This window comes from Zosterops lateralis, assembly GCF_965231275.1.
Source record: "Zosterops lateralis genome assembly, chromosome: 13".
Taxonomy (NCBI): domain Eukaryota; kingdom Metazoa; phylum Chordata; class Aves; order Passeriformes; family Zosteropidae; genus Zosterops; species Zosterops lateralis.
The window spans coordinates 20,375,518-20,395,510 of record NC_139773.1 but is presented as its reverse complement, the minus strand read 5'-3'; the positions used below and the strand labels follow the sequence as shown (position 1 = coordinate 20,395,510).

The 19,993-nt window shown below is 67.7% G+C and overlaps 3 protein-coding genes across 3 annotated transcripts; 1 reads left to right on the top strand and 2 right to left on the bottom strand.

The window, feature by feature from the left end:
- Window positions 1-86: 86 nt before the first annotated feature.
- GDPGP1 (GDP-D-glucose phosphorylase 1) lies at window positions 87-1,399 on the bottom strand. Its single transcript, XM_083870618.1, has one exon. The coding sequence runs from the start codon at window positions 1,345-1,347 to the stop codon at window positions 280-282; it is 1,068 nt and encodes a 355-aa protein (XP_083726744.1). The 5' UTR covers window positions 1,348-1,399; the 3' UTR covers window positions 87-279.
- A 73-nt stretch (window positions 1,400-1,472) lies between these two features.
- On the top strand, window positions 1,473-4,442 carry CIB1 (calcium and integrin binding 1). Its single transcript, XM_083870619.1, has 7 exons — window positions 1,473-1,572; window positions 1,682-1,716; window positions 2,176-2,278; window positions 2,738-2,891; window positions 3,113-3,231; window positions 3,304-3,392; window positions 3,660-4,442. The coding sequence occupies exons 1-7, from the start codon at window positions 1,522-1,524 to the stop codon at window positions 3,679-3,681; spliced, it is 573 nt and encodes a 190-aa protein (XP_083726745.1). The 5' UTR covers window positions 1,473-1,521; the 3' UTR covers window positions 3,682-4,442.
- A 1,385-nt stretch (window positions 4,443-5,827) lies between these two features.
- Window positions 5,828-12,985, bottom strand: SEMA4B (semaphorin 4B). The gene is made up of 14 exons (XM_083870626.1): window positions 12,809-12,985; window positions 10,336-10,496; window positions 10,027-10,089; window positions 9,812-9,910; window positions 9,589-9,700; window positions 9,220-9,336; window positions 8,960-9,117; window positions 8,590-8,771; window positions 8,352-8,502; window positions 8,007-8,217; window positions 7,811-7,926; window positions 7,507-7,670; window positions 7,339-7,433; window positions 5,828-7,221 (listed from the first exon to the last, which is right to left on the bottom strand). Exons 1-14 carry the CDS (start codon window positions 12,894-12,896, stop codon window positions 6,446-6,448), a joined length of 2,493 nt encoding a protein of 830 aa, XP_083726752.1. The 5' UTR covers window positions 12,897-12,985; the 3' UTR covers window positions 5,828-6,445.
- Window positions 12,986-19,993: the final 7,008 nt, after the last annotated feature.

Genomic DNA, 19,993 nt, shown 5'->3' with positions numbered 1-19,993 from the left:
CGGTTACATGGGCGGCACTTCCGCGTCCTCCGCCCGCAGCGGCCCCTGCCGGTCCCGGTGCGCCACAGCGGCCCCTGCCGGTCCCGGTGCGCCACAGCAGCCCCGCCGCTGCCCGTGCCACGGTTCAGTTCTTCAGCTGCTGCCCGTGCCATCACTTCAGTTCTTCAGCTGCTCCCCGTGCCACCAGTTCTTCAGCCACTTCCCGTGCCACCGGTTCAGTTCTCCAGCCCTTGGTCGTGTCGTCGGTTCGGTTCTCCAGCCCCTGCCCGTGGCAGCGGCTCAGTTCTCCAGCAGCCGGGCCAGCTCCCCGCCCAGGCGCAGCAGCTCGGTCTCGGGCAGCAGGTGCTGGCGGATGGCGCTCAGGGCCCGCTCCTCGGTGATGTCCCGGTAGAGCGGCTCGGTGGGCAGCGGCAGCAGCCCCGCCAGCTCGCACAGCGCCACGACGAAAGGCTCGCCCGCCTTGGGGCCGAAGAGCGGCCGGCGCGCCCAGAGCATCACCCGCAGCCCGCGGCCGCCCCCCGCCCCGGGCCCCGCCGGCGGCGCCCCCCGCGAGGCCAGCACGTTGTAGGCCAGCCCCAGGGCGCCCAGGTGCTCCGCCGCCCGGCACACGGCCCGCGACAGCGCCTCCAGCTCCGCGGGGCCGGCGGCGAAGAACAGGAAGGCGGGAGCCGGCCCCGCGCGGAGCAGCCCCAGGCGCGGCCCCAGCGGCTCCGCCCGCGCCTCCTCCAGCGGCAGCGGCCGCTCCAGGTACAGCCCGTGCAGGTGCAGGTGGTTCACCGAGGCGCCGCCGCCCAGCCCGTTGAAACCCACGCGGAATCCCGGGTGGGCGCTGAGCAGCGCCGCCTCCAGCGCCCCGCGCAGCGCCGGGGCCGTCAGAGCCTGCGGGAGCCGCCGCTCGGGCTCGGGCAGCAGCAGGACGTGCCCCCGGCCCAGCGGGCTGGCGTTGATCGCCACCAGCAGCGGCTCGGGCGGCGGGCCCGGGCTCCCGGCGCGGCGCAGGCGGAACAGCAGCTCGGCGGGGCGCAGGCGGGTGAAGTTGAAGGCGGCGGGGTCGAAGGGGTCGCGCAGGCTGCGGACGGGCTGCGGCGGGCGGCGCTGGGAGCCGCGCTGCTCGTTCAGCTGCGCCACGAGGCGGAGCGGGCCCGGCAGGACGCGGGTGGGCAGCGCTCCCAGCCGGTACCGGAACAGCCCCCGCTCCGCGCGCTCGCTCCAGCCCGACAGCAGCAGCCGGTCGAAGCGGGAGGGAGCGGAGTCCGGGTGGTCCCAGCTGGCCGCCTGCAGCACGAAATCCTCCTCGCTGTACAGGAACTCCTCGGGGTCCGCCCGGCCCGGGTCTCCCTCCGCCATCGCTCCTCCCGGGGATTGCCGGGCCCGGAGCCCGCGGCGGGCACGGGCGGGGCTGGGGGCCCGGGGCTGTGCTTGCCCCGCCCGGGGGCTGTGTTTGCCTCACCCGGGGGTGTGTTTGCCTTTGCCTTTGCCCCGCCCGGGCCGTGTTTGCAGTTCCGCCAGGGCAGCGGCGCCATGGGCGGCTCGGCCAGTCTGATCCCGCGGGACCTGCTGGGCGAGTACCAGGTACCGGTACCGGCACCGGGCTGGGGGCGCGGCGGGGTCACAGAGACCAAGGACCCCACGGCTGGGCGGCCCCGGCCCCGGGCGGTGCTGACCCGCGCTGTCCCCGCAGGAGCTGACGTTCCTGAGCAAGCAGGAGATCCTGCTGTAAGTACCGCCGGCGGGATTCCGCGGGTGGGGCGGGATGGAGGCGGAACCCCAGCCCCCCCCGGTGCCCCCCGTGCCCCCCGGTGCCAGCCCGGTCCGGCGGGGCACGGAGAGCTCTGGCCCTGCCCGGGGCTCCGGTTCCGCCCAGCCCAGCCGGGCCGGGCCGGGAGGTGCCGGTGGCGCTCCCCAAAGCCGGGTGTGATGGGGCGAAGGTCCGCGGGTGTTGCTGCTGCTGACGCGGGCCGGTGACGCCCTGAGCGGCGGGGCGGGGGCTGGGGCGGGGGCTGGGGGCGGCCCGGGCCCGCCGGGACCCTCCCGAGGGTGGGCGGCACAGACGGAGCCCCGGCGGACACGGAGCCCCGGCAGAGCTGGCAGGAGCTGTGGGAACGGGCCCCCCCGCCCCGGGGAGCGCTGCCGCTGCCCAGACAGAGCCGCTCTTTTCCTTCTTGCCTCTTCAAGCGCCTACAAGAGGTTCAGTGAGCTGCTGCCAAAGGACGAGAGGGAGAACGGCTGGTCCGCGCGGGTGCCCAAGAGCCAGATCCTGACGCTGCCCGAGCTGCGGGTACGGTGCCTGCAGGGGCTGCTGCTCCCGCCCCGGCCCCGCTGTGCCACTGCCCTGTCCTGCCCAGAGAGCCTCCCTGTCCCCTCTGAGCCACCGAGGGTCCCAGGGGTACCTGCTGTGCCCTGGGGGATCCCAGGGGTCCCGGCTGTGCCCTGGAGGGTCCCAGGGGTCCCGGCTGTGCCCTGGAGGATCCCAGGGGTCCCGGCTGTGCCCTGGAGGATCCCAAGGGTCCCGGCTGTGTGGGATCCTGGGGATTCCTGCTGTGCCCAAGGGATCCTGTCCATCCCTGCTGCACCCCGGGAGCACACAGGACAGTCTGACCGTGCCATGGGGGATGAAGCAGTGGCAGACTGGGGTATCTGCCCCCTGCCAGAGCAGCAGCCACAGGCAGTGTGTGCCCGATGGAGCCAGCACAGCCCGGCCCAGCCCTGCCTGAGCCATTCCCCTGTTTGTCTACAGGCAAACCCCTTCCAGCACCGGATCTGCCGTGTGTTCTCAACCTCAGACACCAGGGATGACAGCATGTCCTTTGAAGACTTCCTTGATATGCTGAGTGTCTTCAGCGATTCTGCCACCTCTGACATCAAATCCCACTATGCCTTCCGCATCTTTGGTGAGGCTGGGGACAGGTGCTGTGCTCTGGGATCCCTGCACCTTGAGGAAGCGGGAGCAGGGTGATGGATCCATGTTCAGGAGGGCTGGCAGTGCCCTTGGAGCACCCAGGGGGATGGTGGCTTTAGGAGCAGCTGGTTTGGCGTGGTGAGGTGCACAGAGTGGGGTGACCCTCTGGGGTCACTGCAGCCCTGCCAAAACCTACCTCGTCTCTCCCCACAGACTTTGATGAAGATGGGACTCTGGGCAGGAAGGACCTGGAGCAGCTGGTGAACTGCCTGACAGGGCAGGGCGAGGAGTCCCGGCTGAGCAGCGAAGAGATGGAGCAGCTCATCCAAAACGTGAGGCTGGTGGGCAGGGCAGGGCAGGGCAGGGCCCCAGGCACAGACCTCAGCACTCTCCTTCCCCCACAGATCCTGGAGGAGTCTGACATCGACAAGGACGGCACCATCAACCTCTCTGAGTTCCAGCACGTTGTCTCCCGCTCCCCAGACTTTGCCAGGTGAGGTGGTCTCCAGGGGCTGCCTGGGGGTGCAGCACCCTGATTGCTCTGCTGGCACTGGGGCAGGGCTGCCCTGTGCCAAGGCTGCTGTAATGCTAGAGGGAACTGCATCCCAGGCTGGCTCTGCATCCCAGGCTGGCTCTGCCTCCCAGGCTGGCTCCGCAGAGCCTCTCCCACCCGGGGATTCCAGTCCCTGCAGCGCTGGGTGCTTGTAAATCCTCTGTGTGACCTATCAAGCAGGTGCAAATGCTGTCATATCTCTTGCAGCTCCTTCAAGATTGTCCTGTGAGCCCCGTGGCTGTCCAGCAGCACTCCTCCAGCTCCTCCAGCACTCCTCCAGTTCCTGCAGCTCTTTGTGGGCTCAGACGTTTCCTCTTTCAGGGAGCACAGGCCCGGCCTCTCTGGCCTGGCTGTGCTGCAATGCCTTGGGCAGGAAAGCTCCTGCTCCCCTCTCAGGTGCCTGTTTGACAGCAGGGGGTCCCAGGAATCTGCCCCTCCTGCAGCCCCTCTTTTGTCCAGCATTAGAATTTGAATCCTTATGCATTCCAAGGGCAGCTCTGCGGGTGAGGGAGGAAGAGCTGCTCCTGCCTGGGGCCACTCTGCAGCAGCACAGCCCCTCTCTGCCCTCAGGACCAATTACTGTGTTGTGCCTTCCAGCAGCAGACAGGGAGCTGCCTCCCCCGCCAGCCTCTCCCTGCCTCTCCTGTGTTTCTGGGAGCCTCCCTGCTGCCACATGGATCCATTTCTCTGAGCAATAACCCCAACGTGGATCCTCTGAGCAATAACCAAAATGTAGATCATTTTTTGAGAGCAATAACCCAAACAGGGAGGGGGCTTTCTCTGAGGAGTCACCCAAGTGTCACTGTACACCACAGCACCCCACAGCAGAGCTGTCCCCCCACGGCTGTGCTCAGAGCCTGCACTCCTCCTCCTCCTCCTCTCCTCTCTTTGCCCTCTTCTGGCTCCAGCGCAGCAGCTGCTCTGCTGCCCTGGCCTCTTCCTCCCCCAGTCCCAGTGAGGACACAATTAAAGGGCTCTGGTTTCACCCTTGCTCTTTGCTGCCTTTGTCCGGCTGTGGGACGGGTGCCACGAGGGTGTTGGGGACATGGGCTCCTGCCAGGCCTCTCTGCCTGTGTGCCAGCCGCCACTGCAGGGGACAGGCTCCACGTCCTGCTCCACGACAGCCCTTCCCTCCCTCCCTCCCTCCCTCCTCCACACTGGGATCCTTCTGGGCAGCACAGAGAGCTCAACACTCAGGCCAGAGGCGCCAAGGGGAATCCCGGGCAGGCGAGTGGCACCATCACTGTGGGCAGTGGTCACCAGAGCCCTTTGTCCTTGTCCAGGCACTGTCTCTGCCCTGGCCTGCAGCCAGGAGCTCTGCAGGACTGGTGTGGGTCCTGCTGGCCCTGCAGAGTCCCCGTGCTGGGGCAAAGCAGCTGATGGCTCTCGGGGCTCTGGCGTGGCTGTTTCTCACACAGTGGCTCCTGCTCCTGGTGCTGCCAGCCCTTCCAGCCCGCTGCCCCGTGGTGCTGATGGTATCTGCCCGCTGAGGCCTGTGCCCCTACAGCACCAGGGCTGAGTCTGCTGGCAGCTCACCAGCCAACGCCTCCAGTGGCTTTTTTGATGTCCCAGAACAGGCTGTGCAGGAAGTTCAGTGCATGGGTCCAGCTGGGAGCAAGGCAGTGCTGGTCCCTCAGGGGAATCCTGCCTGGACACGCCAGCTCTGTGCGGAGCTCACCACTTCCCCCAGCCCTGTCCTGGCACTGCTGGTGCTTCCTGGTTGTGTGAGGGCTCAGGAGCAGCACTGCCTCTCCCAGGCCTCGCCCTCGGCCACCACGGGGTCAGGTCCTGCTGGCCAAGGGTCCAAGGTCTGCTTACAGCAAGGTGGGATGGGGACAAGGACCTGATGCTCCCTGGGCAGGCAGTGGGTTCCATATGCAGCACAACACTGTGGTCCTGGGAAGGGGGCTGCCCTCCTCCCAGCCCCAGGCACCAACATTTCTTACTCCTGGTCACCTCTGCCTTCTCCTGTTTCTCATGGTGCCGGGATGGCATCACCCCATTGCTCTGCACTCCCCTACCACAGGGACTCCCTGCTCTGCTTCACCACACTGCCACAACTCAGGGCTCCAGGCACAGCCCCGGGACAGCCCAAGCCCTGCCAGTAGGGCACAGGGACGGCTGGCAGAGCCCTGGGCAGTGTCCCTCCACAGGCACACTGCCACTGTCCCTGCAGGGCCCCGCACGCCCTGGCCCAAGGCTCACCAAGCACACGAGGAGGGGACTGCACAGATCTGACGGCCAGCACACTCCTCTGGCCCCCTTTGAGACCATGGGCAGCTCTTCCTCTGACTGCAGTGAGAGCTAGACACGGCTGCTCTCCACGGGGCCAGCTGAGATGGTGGTGGCCTAGGAAGGCACCCAGCCCTGCCGCACACACGTGTCTGAAGGACTTTATATAAAAACAACAGACGTCTCTGCACACGCACGTGGGGGCGCGGGGGTCTCCCTGCCCACCCAGCGCGGGGGAAGCTGTTCCCAGCTCCCCTTCCCCGGACACAATTCACATTTTCCACATATCAAAAACGAACCAAGCACAGACACACAGCACATGCCGCGGGGCCGGCACCGCCCAGCCGCGCACGGGGCCCTGGGTCCCACAGCGGGACGTCACAGTGAGTGGGGGCACGAGGGGTCTGCGGCTGCCCCCTCCTGCCCTCTGCATAGAGGGGGACAGGGCCTGGCAGAGCCAGCAGCACCAGCAGCCTGAGGCAGGAACCGTGTCTATCCCTGCAGCCGGGACGCCAGGCTGGAGCCGTCCTGCAGGTCCCTGGAAGGCATGTGACACCCCTCACAGCCACACGTACCAAGGTGATGCCCAGGGAGCCCGCCAGGCTCCAGACCCCCCTGGGTGGTGGGTGGTGCCGCAGAGTGTGGGTGCCGGGCTCCGGGCATGCACACACAGACAACACGGACCCTGGCAGCGGTGCACGGTCCGGCGAGGCTCAGCAGAGCAGAGGCAGTGATGGCTGAGGGCTTGGCTCTCGTCCCCGTCACACCACCGAGTCCTGGATCTCGGAGCCCAGGCGCACCCGGGGTCTTTGGCAGGCGGGAGACACCTCCACGAAGCTGTCACGGACGTGGAGAGGCCTCTTCTCTGACTCAGAGAAGGTGCGTGGGGGTCCTGGGGGCTCATGCACGGGGGTACTGACAATGTAATTGTCCTGCAGGGCCTGGTAGCCCTTGTGCTCAGGAGCTGTGCTGGGCAGGTTGCTGCCATTCAGGGGCAGGCTCTCCACAGGCTTGCGGGGCGGCTTCTGGTGCCTGGTGGAGTCCCCGGGCTCCAGCAAGGCCTTCATGCCATCACGGTGCCGGTGCAGGACAAAGAAGGCCAACACCAGGACAGCAGCAGCAAAGAGCACACACATCACCAGGAACTCTGTCCAGTAGGTCTTGCCTTCCAGCCGTGCTGCAGCGCTGCCCACCGCTGAGGTGCTCCGGGACGTGCTGACCGTCTCTAGGGTGTTGTGGCCAGTAACCACCTTCCTGCCAGAGTTTGCTGGCCCGAGGGCCGGCTCCTGCACACCCACGCAGTAACTGGCCATCAGCTTGCGGAATCCCTCCTCAAGCGACCAGCACTCGTAGGTGCCTGCACGCTCTGGGCTGCCCACCAGGATGAGGGCCCCGTCGGGCAGCACCAGGTAGGAGGCGTTGACGGGTGCCCCGTTGTGCAGCCAGCGGCGGGAGGCCAGGTTGGAGAGCGGCCGGCACGGCAGTGGCCGCACGGCGTTGGGAGGGAGCTGGATCTGCTGGCACGGGGGGCCTGAGCCTGCAGAGACAACCCATGGGAACGTCAGGGAGGGGACCCAGCTGTGGGCAGGGGGCTGATGGAGGTGTGGGAGGCCCCGGGACAGGAACTCACACAGCAGCACCAGAGGAAGCTCACCTGGGGTCAGGAGGATGCGGGGACGAGGCTGGGAGGCGTTGGCCATCTGGCAGAGCCGCTCCGTGTCAGCGTTCTCGATGTCCTGTGCCCAGAACCTGGGAACAGAGTGAGGGCAGGGCAGTGGGGTGCCGTGGGGTGTAGGGGGGTGGCAGAGGGTGCAGCACTTACTGTGAGTGTGCCGGGGAATGTGGGGTGACCCTGCGGCAGACACTGCGGCTCCAGGCACAGAAGGGGTCCCGTGCCAGCACACATTCCCCACAGCTGCGGTAGAGGCTGCAGTTGGCAAAGGGCACCTGGGCCACTGCCGTGTAGGTGGCTGCATAGACAAGGCCCTGCAGGAGGGGACACGCTGGGGTCAGTGGGGTGGGCTCCTGCACACCCCTGCCTTCCCACGTCTCTCCCCTCCAGCCCACAAACAGGACCTGCCCCAAGCAGGCTGAGCCCCCAGTGCCCCCCTTGCCCTTGCTCCTGCCTGGTCCTGGTCCAGCAGCAGCTGGAGAATAGGCTGCCCGTCGGGGAAGAGGCGGATCTCCTCAATGATGTGCACACCGTGGTTCACCCGCACAGCCTTGTGCAGCCGCCCGTCATCTGCAAACAGAGGTGCCATGTTGAGCAGGGCCGGGGTCTGTGGCACACCCCCTGCCCCTCCAGGGCCCACCTGCACCCACCTGTGCCCAGAAAAAGGACGTCGTAGGTGCCGTGCAGGCCCTGGGCGCGGTGCACACCCAGCCGCTGGTAGCGCCACTGGCTCTGCAGCAGCAGCGGCTGGCTGCGCACGGGGCTGTCCATCAGGAAGTGGTCCTTGATAAAGTTCAGCACCCGATCCGGCATCTGCAGCGACGAATTGATCTTCAGGTGCCGCGTGTGGCTGGTGATGCACTGCAGGGAAAGGAAGGGGCTCAGAAGGGCTTGGGGAAGCGGGTGGGTACCACGTTGTGGCAGCCACTGGGACCAGGAGAACAACGGCGTTGTGCTGTGTCCTGTGTTCAGACAGGTGCCAAGGGGCCACCTACCGTGCCTGGGCGGGGCTCTGGCACGGGGCTGGTGTCCGTGTACCACTGCTGCGTCTCGCGGTTCACCTCCTTGTAGAGCCCGCTGAAGGCGCGCTGCACGCTGCGCATGGGGAAGGCGCACACGGCCGAGCTGCCCAGCCCACCCTTGTTCCTGGTGAGGAGAGGCAGAGCCCACAGCAAGATCAGGCCCTGCCTCTGCTGAGCCTCCCGTGCTGCCCTGGCTCCCCCCACCACTCACCACTGAGAGGTGAAGACGCCGTAGAAGAGCGTCTCCCTCCAGCGCAGCTCACCGGGGGTGAGCACAAAGATGTCCTGCAGCACGTTGAAGGGGAACCCATCCTCGGGGTGTGAGCAGAGCAGCTGTGCCTTCAGGAAGGTTGTCCAGCGCCGCTGCAGCACGCGCTCCCCGCCCTGGTCCCCCTGCATGGCACAGCGGGTCAGGGTGCCATGGCATGGCCATAGCCACAGGGAACCCCACACACTGAGTGAACGGAGCAGTGGTGCAGGCACCAAGGCTTGGAGATATGCAGGATGGTCCCACATCCCCCCACCCCAGCAGTGAGTCAGACCCTGTGAGCCCCCTCACGCCCCTGCTGCCTTATACCCACCTTGCACACACGTGCGATGCGGGAGACGATGGTGTTCTCAAAATAGTCAAACTCCTTCCCCGTCTCACTGAAGAAGAAGTAGATCTTGTCGTCGTCGCCCTCAGGGTTGCCGGGAGGGAGGCTCTCCCGCAGGTAGGCTGAGCCCACGAAGGCTGGGTCTGGGGGCACACAAGCACCCTCAGCACTACTGGCCCCATCCCTTGCCTCCCACACTGCAGGGAAGAGGGACCCCGAGCAGCCGTGCCAGCCCCAGCACTCACCCTGCAGCCAGTTGAGGGAATTCTCAGTCTTGAGGGCGATGCGGCTCTCCTGGCTGCGGGAGATGGTCGGCTCATTGCCCTGGAAGTTGCTGACAGTCCCTGCGTAGAGCTCACCATCTGCCAAAGACATGCTCCTGCTGGGACCCGCCACACGCCACCAGCACAGCCCTGCTCCCTGCTGGGGTCTGTGAGAGCCTGGCCTTGCCTCGGCTTGGCCGGGCACACGCAGGGAGGGGGAGGCACAGCGAGGAGGGCAAAGATCCCAGGGCCCTGCAGGGAGGCTGAGGGCTCCAGGGTGGCACAGGGAGGGCAAGGGTCCCGAGGCAGTGCAGGGAGGAAGGGCGAGGGTCCCAGGGTGTTGTGCCTTACCGACCATGACAGCTGTGGAGCGGTACTCGGGGTCAAAGGGGCAGCGTCCCTTCCCGTCCTCCAACACCACCTTCCCCGACGCGTCCCGCTCCAGGCTGAAGTGCTGCACGTTCTGCAGCAGGACAAGGCTGTGAGCCAGCAGCACTTGTCCCAGTGCCACGGACCCCACTGCAGGGCCCTGGTGGCATGGGGAGACCTGCGGGGAACCCTGTTCTGTACTCACGATGTAGGCGCAGGCTGGGCTAAAGGCGCAGGTCCCACAGGTGTACAGGTGGGTGCTGTTCAGCTGCAGCAGAAGCTTGATGTAGTTGTGACAGTCCCTCTGTGGGGGTCAGAGGAACCAAGTCACCCCTTAGTTCAGCTGTCTCACACCCACCCTGCACAGGGTGCTGCCCACACCCACCACAGCCCCCAGTGCCTGCTGGCAATGGAGCTCACCTGGGGGTCCTTGCCCTTGAACACGCACTGCCTCTTCTTCTCCTCATCTGCACTCCACAGCAGCTGTGGAGAAGGGACAGTCACTGGGAGCCCTCCCCCATCCCCAGCTGGTCCACACACCCCCACCTTGGGCTTGCTCACAAAAACCACATCCTCCCCACCTCAAACATCCTGCTCAGGGACAGTTGCTCCCAAATGCATGATGGTTCACACAGACCCCAAATGCTGCTGGGGAGGGGATCCCCTGCACTCCAGACAGTTAGGTGCCCCCTCCCTCCCCAGGGCTGCCCAGCCCATCCCTGGGCTCACCCTACGAACGGGGGAGCTGGGCTGGAAGTTGCTGGTGTTGAGGGTGAGGAGCAGTTCTCGTGCCCCCAGGTAGAGGGTCCCACGGTCCGGGCTCAGCAGGAGGGCCGTGTAGTTGGACACACCAGGTGCCTCAAAGCGCCGTACTACTCTCTCAGCTGAGTCTGTGGGGCAAGAGTGACAGGCATCAGCCTTGTGCTGGCACCTGGCCCCCGGGGCCCTCCACCACAGCTGCTCCTGGCCCCTCTGCCCAGATCCAGCTCTGCCCACACTGCCAGACACACGTGGCACCACACACTGCAGTGAACTGTGCAGGACTGTGACAGTGCCCAAGGGCACCCACCGGGCACAGCCGTGTCCTGGCCCTGAGGATGCCACAGCAGCCCTGCCTAGCCCTGGGGCAGCTGCCACGCCATGTCCAGCCTTAGAGCTCAGCCCTGCAGCACAGGAGGCTGAGCCCAGCCCAGCGATACAGAGACCCCAACCTCACAGCAGGGGGAGATGAGTGCTGGGAGGATTTCCTGCCCCAGCCTGAAGAGCTCAGCCTCTGCCAGATGCAGGGCTCAGCCCGGTGCTGGGGGTGCTGGATTGAGGCTCAGCCCGTGCCGGACACGGACCAGTGGCCGTGCTGAGTCAGGGAGTGCTGGCCTGCCCCGTCCCGTCCCGTCCTGTCCCGTCCCGCGTGGGTGGCCTGGCCCCGGAAGCCCTTCCTCTCCTCCTGCTGCTCTGAATCAGATGGGCCTGGCTGTGTGAGCAGGACACGTCGGGCTGACTCACGCTGCCAACTCCCTGACCTCTGACACTCTGGGGACTCCCTGACCTCCCCCAAACACCTGCCTGCTCCCAGAGTCCCACCAGGATAAACCCAGAGCTGCTGCCTGGTGTGAGTCAGTCAGTGTGAGGGATCAAGGAGCTGTGGGGCATTGGTGCTGTGGGGTGAGACCCCATGGCTCTCACCTCCCATTGCTCCACAAACCCCAGGTGCCTCTAGATGGGGCAGCATCTCCCCCATTCTGGGGGGCTCAGCCGGCCCCAGCACCAGCCCAGCTCTCCCACAGTGGTGCAGAGAGGAGGAAGCTGATGCCCGAGGGCATCCCCCTGTGAGGGGCCTGTACCCTCGTGGTGGGGTGGTGCCACCCGTGGTGGGCACAGCAGTGGAGGGGCAGGGGGGCCCCGGGCCTTGCAGAGCTGTCCCAGTACGGGGAGCTCGCTGCTGGTGTGGCTGCCAGGGACCTGTCAGGACAAGACCTGCTTCTTCCAGACAAACCTGCTGCAGGCACATCCAGTGCTCCCAGGGGAGCAGCTCCGAGCTCCTCCCTCCCACCGACCGCAGCCCCACGTGGCCACGCTCCACGGGAGCCACCACGGGGCACACACCGGCCACCGGCCCGTGCTCCCTGCCCAGCTCCTCCTGCATCGCCAGGGCCAGGCCGGGGTCCCCAGCACTGCCCCACAGCTCCCACAGCCTCACAGGTGTGCAGAGCACAGGGCAGAACCCGTCTGTGCAGGCAGCGTGGCCCAACACGGCACGGCACAGCAGGGCACGACGCCGGGCTGGTTGTCCCGCTGGGTCCCGGCCTCCTGTCCAGCTCAGCAGGTCCCACATCTGCTGGAGCCACCAGGGCCGTGGCCAGCGGTCATGGGAGCGTGTGGTGAGGCCACATCTACACCAGTGACTGCAGCAGGCTGGGCCAGGGAGCGCTCACAGCTGCCCAAACCACGGCACCCTCCCAGGCCAGCCAGCCCGGGACGGGATGGGCTCTGCTGGCCGGCAGCAGCTGGATCCAGCCACCTCCTGGCAGCACAGCCCTGGGTGGCTCCCCCACACGGCACAGCTGCCAGGGCATGGCCTGTGCCAGCTGCTGGGGGGGTCTGCAGGGCAACAGGGGGCTGCAACCAGCCCCCCCCCACTTGTTACAGCTCTGCCTGGCCTTGCACCCTCCCAGATGTCCTTCCCTGGCCCCTGCCCGGCGCAGCCCCCGGCATTCTGGGGCCAAGCAGCTGGCAAGTGCCTGCGGTGGGGCTCAGAGCTGTCCGGAGCTGAGCAGGGCACAGTGAGGGGCTGTGGGGTGTCCCCCAGCCCAGGAACACCGTGAGCAGAGTCCCCAGCCCAGTCCAGCTCACACACAACACGGCCACCACCACTGCCCTGCTCGCGGAGACACAAGTCCCCCGGGTGCCCGGACACACCCCCCGGTGCGGGGCTGGACAGGGGGTGGGGGGGGTGGGGGGGGTGGGGGTCCCTGCCCCCCGCAGCATCCCCGGGGCTCTGCCCGGCCCTTGCTCCGTGTCCCGCTGACAGAGGGCTCCTCGTGTCCTGGGGATCCCGCGGAGCCGGCGGGGCTGTCACACGGCGTTCCCAGCCCGGGGGACGCTCCTCTCCCCGGGGGAGACGCCAGCCGGAACCCCCGGCGGGGCCCCGCTCCCTGCCCGGTGCCGGCGGACCCCCACCCACCGGAGCTCGGCGGACACTCACCGTAGGGCAGGCTGACCCGCGGGACGGGCTCCGGAGCCGCCGAGAGCAGCAGCGCCGCCAGCACCGGCAGCAGCGGCCGCGCCGCCATCCCGGAGCGACCCGCGGGGCTCCGCCGCGGCCGCCGAGCCGCCCAGGCGCTGCAGACCTGCGGGGAGAGGAGACGGGGCTCAGCGGCTCGGCACGGCACGGCTCGGTACAGCACGGCTCGGTACAGCACGGCTCGGCACGGCCCCCGCCCCGCTCCGCCCCGCCGCTCGGTACCGGGAGGAGCGGCCGCCGCGGGAGCCCCGCCCGAGCCGTACCGAGCCTTACCGAGCCTTACCGGGCCGTGCCGAGCCGTTCCCGGGCAGCCCCCGGCTGTACCGACCCCCGCAGCCCCCGGCCCGCCGGTGGGTGCCCCGGGCGGGGTTGGAGCTCGGAAGAGGAGGCGGGCGGGTCCGCCCGGTACCGCCCCCGCCCGCCCCGGCGGGACCCGGCCCCGGCACGGTCCGGAGGGGACGGGGCTTTGTCCCCGCGCTGGAGGCGGCCGGGCTCCCCCTGCTCCCCCTGCAGCCCCCTCCATCCCCGCGCCGGGATCCCGGGGGGCTGGAATTGTGGGGGCTGGTCCAGGAGGGGCCGGCTGGGAGTGTGTTTTGCTGTCCCCGGAAAAGCTGTCCCGGGAATGTCCTGCTGTCCCGGGAACAGCTCTGCCCCATGGCTGCCCCCAGAGCCGCCCCCTGCCCCTCGGCTGTGCCCCACGAGCGCTCTGCTGGGGCTGGGGGCTCTGCCCGGCACAGCCCAGCGCCCCCTGCCCTCCCCCGGGAGCCACGGGGTGCCTGAGGCAGCCCCACCACGGGCAGACCCGCCCGGCACCGGGATCCTCACAGCACAGGGGCACAGGGGGCACAGGGGACACAGGGGACACAGCCCTGCCCGCCCCCGTGCCCGCCCAGGGGTCCCGGTGTGGCCGAGCTGGAAGTGCTGGGCAGGATCCTCTGCCTGGCCCTGGGGGGCTCTGTCCCTGCGGGGAGTGGGCAGTGCTGACAGCCCCCACAGCCCTCCCAGCACTCCCCACCCGGCCGGCAGCTCCCACGCCAACGTTATTAATGACACCTCCCTGTATCGCCATGGCAACGGGGACAGGGGGACCGAGGGGGGGGTCCGGGGATTCCCCTGCAGTAGGCAGCTCTCCTGGGGCCGGGGCACCCAGCACTGCCCTCCCAGTGTGGGCAGAGCTTCCCTTGGCCTTCTTGGTCAGTCCCAGCCCCGGATCACAATGGTGGGACCCACTGTGAGCCCCCTGCCCAGGAGAAACGCTCCCCAGACTCCCGGGAGGGACAACTGTATCCACAGTCCTGGGATGCCTCTGCCCACACTGCGGGACAGCTGTGCCCACACCCCCACCCTGCCCGCCCGGCCCTGCCGGCCGCTGCCCGCTCACAGGCCATACCTGGTGTCCAGGGGCTGGGGCTGGGGCATGCCCCCCTGCTCCAAACAGACTTTGCTCCCTTCCTGTCCCACTGCAGCCCGATGTTCCTTTCCAGGCCTGGGACAGGCCCAGAGCTCCACCCCAGCCTTATCAGCACCTTTGCCCGGGAAGTGGCACAGACTGACGGGACTCTACGTCACCTGGCCCAGTACACAACCCTGAATGGGATGGGGGCAGGCACTGACCCTGCAGCCACGGCCCCCTGCCCCACGCCACCTCACGGCATCCTGGGGGGCTCCAGGGACCTGGCTGTCACCTGTGCACGGCCGAGGCAGTGTTGTGCCAACACCCCGGTGCGATGGCATGAGTGAGGACGGGAGCTCCCGTGGGGAGGGCAGCTGCCCTGGGATGAGCAGGGAGGGCAAGGCCAGGAGGGAAGGGAAGGCACAGGCAGAGAGGAAAACGAAAGCAGAGCAGGCAGGGAGGGAGGGCAGGAACAGGCAGCAGAACCAGGCCAGAGCCTGTGCCTTTAAGCACCACTCCAGCGCTGCTGGCAGCCAGGGCTGTTTACGCCAAACTCCCATTTATCTCCGTCCTGCCCACGCAGCTGCCAGCGGGGCAGCGCCGGGGGCACCCGCAGCACCCTGCCCCGCTCCGCTCCGCACAGGCCTGTGCGTGCCCCACGCCCTGCTGCAGGCATTGGCACGCACCGGGCCACCCTCCCTGCCCACTGCCGGCAACGGGGAAACCTCTCTGGCTCTTTGGGCAGCACCAAAACCCGTGGCCTGGGGTCAGCAGGCAGGTGGGGCGGTGGTTTCTGCACCCAATTCCCACGCCAGCGTTCCCACTGGCAGCGGGTGCCTGGGAAGGTGGTGATGGAGCTGGGTGATGCTGCTGCTGCCTGTGAGAGCAGGGACAGGGCCGTGTGTGCCTCCCCACAGCTGCCCACCTTCCTCTGCAGCCTGCCCAGCACGGCTGGCACTCGGGCACTGCCCCTGCTCGGGGACCCGCACCCGGCTGTCACACAGCCCACACGCCCGGGCTCTCCCCACCTGCCGGGGCTCACACGCACACCCCCGGCTCGGCTGGCTGCTGGGAGCTGCCAGACAGCAGCCGGCGGTCCCTCCTCTCAGCCGTGCACACGCAGAGTGTGTGAGCAGGCACGCATGCACACCTGCAGTGCGCGGCTGCGGGCCCTGCACAGACACACAGGTGCTCCAGCCCCAGCTGCTCGGGACCCTGGGTCTCCCTGGAGTGGGGGGTACCCGGGCACATGGCCACAGCTGGAGCGTGGCACAGGCACAGGGCTCCCCTCTGCTGCGTCCTGACAGCCTCCTGGGAGGGCCCTCCAGCAGGACGAGGGGCTGGGGCAGCCTCTGGCCTGACAAGGCTCCCCACGGGGCCCTGGGGAATCCTCCACAGTGACGTCCTGCCTGAGCCAAGAGACTCCCACAGGGCCAAGCTGGGCTGCCTCTCTGGCCCACCGTGAGCTCAGATCCTACTGCCAGGCCCTCCTGGCTGGGGCACTGGTGCTGTCTGATGGTGGCACACAGCCAGCCCCCCACTGCACCCCCTTCGGCCTGGCAGGGCCCTGCAGGGCACCGGGTACCCCACAACACGCTCCTGTCTCATTGCTCCCATCGCTCCTGCACGATGGCAGAGTCAGTTCTGAGGAGCACAGGGTATCCCCACAGCCCACCTGTCCCCTGAGATGCCAGCACCTGCCTGCACCCCACCCTGCCTGTCTGGGGAGCTGCAGGACACACGGGGTGCTGCCCAGGGCCCCCACTCCTGGTTGGGCAGCCCTGGCACGGGGCAGGGAATGGCCAGCAGGAACCCCAGGCAGTGAGCACCCCTGGGGGGCAGCGAGGTGGTGGACTCTGAGCACAGGCATGTCAGCTCCAGGAGTGCGGGAAGGGAGGGTGCAGGCTCAGGGATGGGTGCCCCCTTCCCAGCTGTCCTGACTCTGCAGAGCCCAAACCAGCACTGGTCTCCTCATCCTCATGGCACCTTTGGTCCTGTAGCACTCTTGCTAGCCTTGCCCTGGTGCTCCTTGGGGACAGAGGGGGTGCCAGCCCCCAGACAGCCCCAGGCCCAGCCAGAGCAGGCACCAGGGCCCAAGGGATGACCCAAAAGCCTGTGGGACTCCGACCCTCCCTGTGCCCCAAGACCAGGGGCTGCCTGGGCACCAGGTAGTGCTGTGGCCACACGTCTGGGACACACAGCATGAGTGCACCCCGAGGTGTGTGGGGCACAGCACACACGTGGGACACACGGCACACACGCAGGTCCAAGCCCTGAGCACGCACTAACACGTCTCCCCGTGAGCAGCCTGTGACACCCATGCCCAGCCCCACGGCCCGGCCCGGCCCGCGCACACCCGGCACATGTAAACACACGCAGAGAGGTCACGGGGTGTTCACGCCCTGGGCGGCAAACACAGGCCTGGGAACGGGCTGTGGGAATGGCCCCCGGCGTGCCTGCACCCTGCACACACACCGCAACATATACACACACACCACAACGTATACACACACCACAGCACACACCACAACGTATACACACACCACATACCCCACACACACCGCAACATATACACACACCACAACGTATACACACACCACAACATATACACACACCACAACACACACCACAACATATACACACACCACAGCACACACCACAACATATACACACACCACAACATATACACACACCACAACGTATACACACACACACAATGCACACCACAACACATACACACACACCACAACATATACACACACCATAACACACACCCACCCACACAACACACACCACACACACCATGCACACACCACACACCCCCCACACACATCACACACACCATGCACACACACCCACCCACCATGCACACACACAGGCACACTCACCAGCTCAGACTCACACAGGCACACCCAGGTGCACACACGCAGCCAGACAGCGATGCACACACACTGCCACTCACATGCACAGTCACACACAGTCACACACACGCACATTGTCACACCCGCGGGCCTTCCCAGCCCCTCCGCACACCCCCGCGCACACGTCCCTCGGGGACCCCCGTGCACGTGCCCGCGCCGCCCCTTGCACACCCCTGTGCACACGCACGCCCCTTGCACACTCGCTCCTCTCACACGCATCCCCCGCCCGTGCCCGGGGCTCCCCCGCTGCTCACCCGCTCGGCTCGGCGGCTCCGGGGCGCGGCGGGAGCCGCAGGCACCGGGGGCGGCTCCGGGGTGTTTCCCCCCCCCCCCCGGCGGTGCGGGGCGGTGCGGGGGCGGCTCCGGGGGGCTCCGCCCGCAGCACAACAAAGGGCCGGCCCGCCTCTCCCCGCCCCGGCCCAACCCGCCACCGCGCTGGGGGCCCCGGGGGAGCCGGGCCGGGGGCGGCTCCTCATGGCTGGGCAGTCCTCCCCACATCTGGGGCCGGGAACTGGAGGGGCCCATCTCTGTCCCCCCACGGCTTCTGGGACGGCACCGACCCTACAGAGGGGTCACGCTGGTGTGCCCAGCACTGCCTGTGTCAGCCCCAGCACACCGAGGGGCTGTTGGGGAGCCTGGTTTGGGGGGCAGCACCCACTGGGGGTGTCTGGTAGCAGGGATGCCTGTGGGGACACATAATACCTGTGCACACAGCTGCGGGTGTCATGGTGAGATCCTTGTGGTGACAGCCAGCTCAGGGAGTTTTGGGGGTAAATCAGGGGTCTGGGCACCCCACAATGAGGGTATCTCTGTGGGGTTCAGGGGTACCACGGCCATGGTGTGCCCACGGTGGCACACTCGGAGCTGGGTGTCAGCAGCACCCAGGGCTGCCGCGATCATGGGCACTCACACACGGGCTGTGCTGGGCAGGGAGGATTCCCCAGAGGGGTCCCGGGGTGGTGCTGGCAGCCCCAGGAGGTCAGAGGGGGGACACAGCCCCCAGTCCAGCCTGCAGGCCGGCAGCTCTGGGCAGTGCTGGAGTTCCTGCATTTGCGGGCAGCACAAGGAACACACGGCCCCTGTCAGCCCCTCGGCGTCCCCTGCGGGCAGACACGGGGCTCCTGAGGGCAGTGGGGACACACGGAGGCCCCACACCATGGCCTTGTTGATGCTCTGGCTGGGTCCCAACCCTCCCTGAGCTCCCGGCCCCGCAGCCGGCCCCGCCAGCACTCTGGTGTCCCCAGGGCGGCCACGCTGGGGACACTGGAGCGGCACCGCCGGGAGGTGGCTGTCCTGCGGCCAGGGATGAGCGGGCGGTGCCTTTGTTTGGGGCCTTCCCTGGGCCGGTGCCACATGGCCGCTCTTGTCCCCTCCTGTCCCCGCGGGGGGACAGCAGCCTGACCCGGTCCTGCCAGCGCTGCGGTCACTGACAAGGGCGGCTCCAGCCGCGGGGCCGGGCGAGGGCAGCCGGGGGGGCGGCCGGGCCAGCAGCCCCGGGGCGGGGCCGGAGTGTGGCCGGAGCGCTGCCGGCAGCACGGCGGGGCGGGGGGAGCAGGGACACCCCGACCCCGGCCCACTGCCGACCCCCCACCCGGCCCCGCGGCCCCTGCTCTGGTTAATGTTAAAGCCGGGCAGGCGTCAACAGCTGGGGGCTGCCAGCTCTGCCAGCTCCAGGGCTGTTTTTCCTCCCGGAGCAGGCTCTGCCCGTCCCGTGTGGCTAAAAAAAGCCATCGGCTTGGCCGGGACGGCAGGACAACAAATTCCCAGCCCCGAGCAGCCTCTTGGCAACTCTGGGCACGCTCCATGTGCACCTTTCTCGGGGTGCCCCTGGTGTGCATCACCCCCGGCGGCGTCTCCATCATTGTCACTGTCGTCCCCCTGGTCCTCGTCATCCTCCTCCCCTGCGGGGCCGGGGGGTGAAGGTCCCGGTGGAGCGGTGGCACTCGCCCTTGTCCCGCTGGATCCAGCTGCCGAGTCACGCGCCGGCCCCCGGCAGGGACGCGCTTTCCATGTAGGGTCAGGCCGTGTCTGCCCGGCCCCGGCCCCACCGAGCCCCCACCGCACACGGGGCTCTGCAGCCGGGTCTGGCCCGGTCCTGTGAGGGGTTTACAGCCGGGTCTGGCCCGGTCCTGTGAGGGGTTTTACAGCCGGGTCTGGGCCGGTTCTGTGAGGGGTTTTACAGCCGGGTCTGGGCCCGGTTCTGTGAGGGGTTTTACAGCCGGGTCTGGGCCGGTTCTGTGAGGGGTTTCACAGCCGGGTTTGGCCCCGGTTCTGTGAGGGGTTTTACAGCCGGGTTTGGCCCGGTTCTGTGAGGGGTTTTACAGCCGAGTTTGATGCTGGGGATGTCTCATGCCGGTTCCATGAGGGATTTTGCAGAGGGGTCTGGTCCCGGGGGCTGGGGGGGCAGTCCCAGTTCCACGAGGGGTTTTAAACCCGTGTCTGCCCCCCCAGGTTTCACTCCTGGTCCCGTGCGGGGTTTTGCACCAGGTCTGGTCCCGGGGGGGTTTGTTCTCTGTTCCACCAGGGGATTTACAGCCGGATCAGGTTCTGGGCAGAGTTTGGCCCACGATCCCTGTGGGGTTTGGTAACCGAGTCAGGTTCCCGGGGGGTTGGTCCAGAACCCCCGCGGGGTTTTACAGCTGGGTTGGTCCTGGGCCGGGTCGGGCCTGGTCCCATAACACACGGATTTAACAGGCGGGTTTGACCCCGGGGGGGTCGATCCTGGTTCCACGCGGGGTCTGGCCGCCGATCCGTATCCCCGACGTGCCCAGGGATGCGACATCCCTCCGGTGGGAACGGGGACCTTCCCAAATCGCGGCCACCCCGAGCTCT